Source organism: Populus nigra, chromosome 18, assembly GCF_951802175.1.
Source record: "Populus nigra chromosome 18, ddPopNigr1.1, whole genome shotgun sequence".
NCBI lineage: Eukaryota > Viridiplantae > Streptophyta > Magnoliopsida > Malpighiales > Salicaceae > Populus > Populus nigra.
This window is the reverse complement of record NC_084869.1, coordinates 355,859-363,675: the sequence shown is the minus strand read 5'-3', so window position 1 is coordinate 363,675 and position 7,817 is coordinate 355,859. Positions and strand designations below refer to the sequence as shown.

General features: G+C 30.5%; 1 protein-coding gene across 1 annotated transcript; it reads left to right on the top strand.

Annotated features, from left to right (window-relative positions):
* The first annotated feature begins 283 nt into the window (after positions 1–283).
* On the top strand, positions 284–3,068 carry LOC133678802 (WAT1-related protein At1g43650-like). The gene is made up of 7 exons (XM_062101310.1): positions 284–483; positions 571–636; positions 1,584–1,700; positions 1,815–2,046; positions 2,155–2,313; positions 2,611–2,762; positions 2,861–3,068. Exons 1-7 carry the CDS (start codon positions 284–286, stop codon positions 3,066–3,068), a joined length of 1,134 nt encoding a protein of 377 aa, XP_061957294.1.
* The last annotated feature ends 4,749 nt before the right edge of the window (positions 3,069–7,817 follow it).

The window sequence follows — 7,817 nt, the reverse complement described above, 5'->3', positions numbered from 1 at the left end:
GGCAGATAGTTTTATGACTTCCGCCGGCACCTGTACATGTCATGTTTTCTCAGCCCTCTTCACCAACTTTCCTTATAATGCCCTAATGCAATTAATCAAGCCCTTTATTTAGCTTACTTTTTTCCTACACCATCTCAAAAGGATTTGATGCAAAAAAAAAAAAAAAAAACAGTGCCATATATATAGAATCTAAAACAAAAACAAAAGGGATTTAACCAGTCCTCTCTACTCTAAATCTAACATAGAGAGGAGAGGCAGAGGCAGAGGCAGAGCTAGAGAATAGATGGAGGGAGGGAGGGTAAAGAAATGTTTTGTCTCATCACAAGCAGTGATGGGCATGTTGATGGTTCAAGTGATGGCAACAGGAATGCAATTGCTTTCCAAAATCATATTGAATAATGGAACATTTGTGCTTGCACTTATGACCTATAGGCATATAGTTGCTGCCGTTTGCATGGCTCCCTTTGCTTTCTACTTTGAAAGGTATGTCATCTTGTCATCAATCAATTTCGTCTCTTTGTCTTTGACACCATTTTTCTCAATTTCTTTTTATTACTGCTGTGGTTGCAGAGGCATGATCAAAAGTAAGATGAATTGGTCTGTTTTTTTCTGGCTTTTTGTTAATTCCTTGTGTGGGTAAGTAATTTTAATTTCCTTTCTAATATGAACATTTTTGCTGTGTTTTGAATGATATCGCATTCAAATTAATTTAAATTCACACTTATTGGACTGAATAGAACTAAATCTAATCATATTTGAATTTCATTTCAATAAATCAATCAATTTCAAAAGAGAAAATTAAAACGAAAATGATTGATTTAACAAATGATCAAGAGAATAAGGAATTAAACACATAAAAAAAAAGAGATTTTTATATCATACAACACTATCATTTACTTGCATTTGTGTGTTTTATTATACAATCAAGAAAATATTTCTTCTTGAAATTTTTTCTTCTTATATTTCTTAACAAGGCATTACTTTAATTATACTACGGGGAAAAAAAATTCACATTGCGTCACATTTATTATTTCCTCATTAATGTTAATTTCTTTTACCATTTTTGGAGTCATCATTTAAATGTGTATGGCTGCAATTGAATCACAATTAATAGCATCCATTTCAGACTAAACAACTTAGTCTTGTTGTCTTTTGACTTAGGTAGAATATATAGTGTTAACAAAGTATTTTATTTAATGCTATTTTCAAAAGAATGCTGATATCATGAGTAAAATTAGTGATATTTGAATATTTATTGAACCTTTATTTGTAGTATTTGATGTATAAAATAATATTTATTTAACCTTTCTTAACACATCTTAAAAGGTATTGTAAGAATTATAATTGATTTAAAATCTGGCCCCTTTTTAATGTGATTAAATAACTACAAAAAATATGCAAATGACTCGATTCAATTACTTTTTATACTTCAAGCAAATTCATGAATTAATTAACCTTCTGAAATTGTATCTTGCGACTCGTTGGCGATTCTAATCTTAATATATACAAATGGAAGAAGATGCATCCTATATGTCTAAGTTATAAGAAGATATATATAACACAAATGTAAGCATATGACGCAGGATATTGTTTGCTATGGGATTGTTCTATTACGGTCTCAAAGATACCTCAGCTACGTATGCTGTCAACTTCCTCAACTTGGTCCCTATAGTAACCTTTGTTTTCTCCATCATCTTGAGGTATTTTGATTTATTTTAATCCCAAATTCACTACATAGATTCAAATATATGTATCATACATTTTGATAGCTTTATATAAATCCGAAAATTAAAACTAATTAACCAAGTGGTTAGACTTGAGAAATTAGGACTGAGTACTCGAGCGGGGAAAATCAAGATATCAGGTGCCATATTATGCGTTTCAGGAGCTATGATAGCTTGTCTTTATCAGGGAAAAACATTCCACCTTATTCATAAAACTCTTCAACATCATGTTCAAGTCAAGTCATCTGTGCTTCATAAGACTCGTGGTACAATCTTGCTCGTTGGCAGTTGCTTGTCTTATTCTTCATGGTATATATTGCAGGTTTGTATCAATGTATTATTAGCACTTTCAATATCTATCCTTAATTAGCCATGACCAAATCATTTTGAATGGCTATGTGATTCAGCTACTTTCTTGTGTCTTTGATAGGCCAAATTGCTCAAGGTGTTCCCATTCAAATATCATACAACCATGATCACTTGTATCTTGGCTTCCATCCAATCAGCAGCAATAGGTCTATGCATTGATAGAAGTAACGCTGCTTGGAAGCTAGAGTGGAATCTGCAGCTACTTACAATCATCTACTCAGTAAGTCTATTGACCAATTTACTAGATATAAGTAACTATACCCAGAAATTAATTCTTGGAGATAATTAATTATGAATGATGATATCTGATGTTCCTCTAGGAAAGTACTTATAATCTCAAGTTATCTAGTCTCTCCTCGATAAATATTTTTACAAGATTAACCCATCACAAAGTTCTAAGCTAGTTAAAGGTGGGATAGCGTATCTCTTAAGGAACCAGTCATATAATTAGGGATATGGAGCTTGTATCGTCAATGATCTTTCTCACAAGTTAACACATGGGATTTAATCTTTGCAGGGATCCTTAGCCTCAGCTGCAACATTTTGCTTGATTAGTTGGGCTGTTGTTAGAAGAGGCCCTTCTTATCCTCCTATGTTCAACCCGTTGACACTAATTTTTGTGGCAGTTTTGGAAGCTCTCATAATTGGTGCGGAAATCACTGCTGGCCAGTATGTTCTTTCCTTTTTTTTTAAACAACTAATTTATTGCTTCCAAAATCCAACCTCACATCTTATTGCTAATTAAATGGAAATTACTATGATTGCAGATTGCTGGGCATGGTTTTGATAATAATTGGTTTGTACTCCTTCTTGTTGGGAAAAACCAAGGAGATGAAAAACATGCCCAAGTCGAACATAGAAGCTGCAGAAGCTGCCACGACAGTAGAATCTACAAAGGTTCAGCCAGCTTCTCCTCTTACTACCACTAATGAAGACATGGAATCTGGTTCTGTCAAGGATGTTGTAAATCCTTGAAGAGTGAACACAATGTACGTATATCCCTGCATTTCGTTAGGATCTAAATTAATTAGAGAATAAATCCTTTGATTACAAGTTTAGAAACAACTCAATGGTTTTATTGAGGATGCATTGTAAATCTTTGAAGATTGAACAGAACGTATATCTTTGCCTTTTCTTTGGGGATCCAAATTTGAGAATAAATCCTTTGATTACAAATTTAGAAATAACTCGGTGGATTTTATTTGGGAGGCAATGTTCGCACTCCTAAAAAGCTTAGATCAAGTCGATTTACATGAACTCATGAATCCATCATTATAATAGAATGTAGTTTCACCACCACTTCAATGTATAAATTAACTTCTTAGTAGAAAGATTTCTATTCTTCTGGAAAGAATTTTTTTCTCATCTTAGAGTTATGATTCTATGTATGTTTTGTTAATTGAGTTATTAGAAATTCAAGTTCATGAATGATAACATGGGTATTGGATTTTGAATTTGTGCCGTCATGAACAACTTAATCTCAGACAATAAGTTTAGTTTTCCAAAACAAAACAAAAAAAAGTCTTTTTTCATAAATAAAAAAAAAACTTGAAGATTATTTTTACTTTTTCAAGAAACAATAATTTATAATAGTCGTCTTTATTTTTTGTGTGTGTGATAATCTAACTATAAAATTTATTCTTATTTCATTCAAATTAAAAATTATCATAAAAAATCAAATTTATTAGCTCTTAAATAAGGAATTTTTTATATTATATTTTACAATAAAAAATTAAACTTGGTGTCACAACAAATATGGTTGCAGAAATATGAGGCAGGTTGTAGAAATATAATTACTGAATTTGATTCTCAAGAAGCTAGGAGGTTTGCTGAGCATGGGATTAAATGCTATTTTTATCCCCATTTTCCCTTGATTTCTGAGCTCGGAGACTTAAAGAAGGAAAATTGGTTATGCTCTTTCAAGCATTTCGTGAAGCTAATGCGTGTTCTGATTTTTTTTAGATAGACAAGGGTTCCTCTTCCTTGGTTCCTCTTCACATTTGGAACCAATCCCCTTCAGATATTTCTCTCTTGCTTTTAGTTGATGCCTCGTGTGTTTTTCATATGAGAAGTTAATTTTGCTTCTTTATATATATATATATATATATATATATATATATATATATATATATATATATATATATATATATATATATATATATATATCATGTGAGAAAAAAACTAGTTTTGCTTGTCTCTTCTTCTGTGAGAAAAAAACAGTAATAATTCACCAATTTATGTAAGTTTTGAATGTTAATAAACCCACTCCTATCTCTTCCTTCATCTCACATTCCACAATCCCTCCAATTAACCACAACAACAATCAAAACTTTATATATGATAATGTTTGGTACCGTGGTTGGAAAATATTTTAAAAAAAATTAATATTTTTTTAAATTAATATGTTTTTAGATAATTTTAATATATTAGTATTAAAAATAATTTTAAAAAATAAAAAATATTTTAAAAAATAATTATTATTATATTTTCAAACATATTGAAGAAACTTTTCTTTGTTTTCTACAAATAGGAGCTTCTGGTTCTGTTTTAACACGTGTTGCTATGTACAATTTACCAAGACTGCCTGAAAGTTGGAGTGGAATCTAATCAGTTAGCTTTTTGACCAATTTACATGCTATTAATTGCTATAAGAACACAAATTATGTGTATAATTAATTCATTGTTAGGAGATAAATTAATGAGTCATTCGTTAAAAGTATTTTTTAAAAAATTTAAAATATTTTTATTTATTTTTTTATTTTTCAATAATTTTAAAATCATTTTAATGTAATAATATTAAAAATATTTTTAAATAATATTTTTTAAAATATTTTTTTAATAAAAAATATTTTAAAAATAACTATAATCACAGTCACACTCTCTATTTGCAAATGTGTAGCTGATTGGTTAAGAGGTGGGATAAGAACTTGCTAGACGATGAATTATGCCACGTTTCCTACAAATGTGCTTTGACCTCTTCCCTGCTCTTGTGGACAATATATAGATCTAGTTTCAACCGACAATTTATTTATGCATCTGTCTAATATTTCTTAGCCACGCTCAAAAAACATGGATTTGAGTAGAACTATAACATTATAACCTGATAACCCTAATTTATATCCATATTTAATTTTTAAAAATTACCAAACAGCTCCTAATACCATTGAAATCATACTTATTCTTTGAATTTAAGGGCAATTCCATAATGTTATTATTCTAAAAAAACCCTTTATACAAGTTTAATAATTTTTTTGCTTTTAAAGGTATCATTGTAATTTTACTGTTTAAATAATTGTAAAAAAAAAAACCCTTAAAATAAAGTTTTTTTTCTCTTTAAAAACAACAAGGTAGTAAAAAGATATATATGAATTAATTTATCTCATAATCTCTAACGAACTTCTATGAAAAAATAATTTTACCTCATTATACTATTTCAATAAACAATGTAATATATATATTTAGAAAGTGTAAAGGATGATAATAAAACACTAATAACTTTTATTTTTTTTAATTAAAATCAAACTTAATCAAATGCAGTAAATTTAACCGATTCAAACAATGGATCTGATTAACAAGGAAAAAAAATTATAACTCTTATACTTGAACTTGTTACCTTCGTTTTCTAAATTTATGCACTTGCAACTCATCCTTTTTTATTTATGTTTTATATGCAGTAAAATATATTTACATATATTATTATCGACTCAATATATAGTTGGATCACTAATTGAACCAACGATCCATTGATTAATAGTTTTGGCCATATAGTTGTTCGGTTTGGATTTAATAACATTGTTAGGATCGAGAGGCCTGGTCTTGATATAGGCTTACTGTCGAAGGTAATACCTACTGAAATGTGAGAAAATATTTCGTGGGCCAGATTAGATTGAAATTGCAGTAAAGTCATGCTGGACCAGAAACATGGACAGACAGACAGCAGACAGAATTAATATGAGACAAGTGGTTAGAAGCAAGAACATGAAACTTAAAAAGCACACTAACAAGAACGCTAATCCTGCTCAAGTTCTTGAGGATCTAAAGTCCAAGAATTATACCAACTTGTAGGAAGAAGAAGGGGTCAAGGGTCAAGGGTCAAGGGCCAAGGGGAGATGAACAGAAGCCGGCCATTGGCTTTACGTGCAGCTCAAAAGTAAACACCAACCACCACCTTTCACATCACGCATGGGCCGAAAGCTAACAAAGAAATGCTACCTGCACGTCTTGTTCATCACACATTATAATTATTAATAAAATTAATTACTAATCTTCTCTTCACTTGTACTACTTCCTCATTAACCTTTTGTCATGTGTTCTTCAAATGTTAATTTCTTTTATAATTAACTTATTTGACAGTGTCTTGAGACTAATTGACTTTCAAATAATCATAATAATTGATGGAAGTGTAGCTTTTGTGATGCATCATTGTCCTATCTTAAATTATGTCATCCTGGTCTCCTACTTTTTTTTCTTTTCTCATAGTCTCCTTAGTCTTTCCCCATATCCTAAGCCGCCGTCCCTTCTTCTCTTTCTTTATCTTTTTTTTCTCTCCTTAATCTTAGTGTTCATGACCCTCCTTGAATCATAATTTTCCTTACAATATTCCTCATACATCAATACATATTGTCCCTAGTTTTTCAAACATTATAATTAGCCTATTTTCTTAATTCAAATGCTTAAAGAATTCTCTTTTTCCATGTTTCACTTGCTGCATTATCACTTATATTTGATTTGAGAATTAAAAGAAGAGTTGGCAAATTAAAGATTTTCCAAACACCTTATTGAACTAACAATATTACTTCTTTTTTTTTATAGTGTTGAACTAGTAAATTTCATCATCCATTAATAATTAGAATTCAAATCCCAAACCAAGCAATAACAAATAAATTCTAATAAATTCGAGTAGTTTGTTTTTGAATTAAGTATTTCGATTTGGCAAAGATAGTGTGTAATTTACCTTACTTTATTCTTATTCCAAACAATATAATGCTTGGTGAAATGGTGTTTGCATTTCCATATCGTATTGAAAAGGAGCCCTGTGGCATTATGGATACTATAGAGCATATACTTTGATCTTAGGCCTTGGCTTAAAACGAATTTGGCGCACATACATGTTTTATATATACGTCCAACGCCAACAAGCCCTGAAAGGACATCATTGGATAAATACCAAGGAGCTAGTGGACGAGCTTTGTTTGTTCACTCTGTGGCAGAGGCCTCTCCACAACTTCTCAGCAGGAAAGCTAAAAATTATGCGGGGCTCCATGCAAATTGATGCACATGCTTATTATTTCTTCATAATTATACCCACATATCCCTTATAAATACAGTGGCCCCTGTCTTAAATTCATTCCACACCTTGCTTTGCTCACCTCAAATATGTTTTTGGCACATTTCTATGGTGTTTTATGTGTAGCAAAGAGAAGGAACGACATAATTAATTAATGTTAGACACAATAGCATGAATAAATATTAATAAAATTACAAGCTAAAGGGAACAAAAATAAGAAAAAACATGCAAACGTTATAGCAGCATTTTTTATATATTGATCGAGATCATGATCGCATCTTTTTGTAATTAATACATCAATCAATCTATATAAATGGAGCTCATATAATACTTAAAGAACTTGCGAATTGGTAGGATGAGAGTCTATAGGAATTTATCAAGCCAGTTTTTTCACACCAGGACAAAATACCCTCGATTCCTATGTAATCATACCGTAT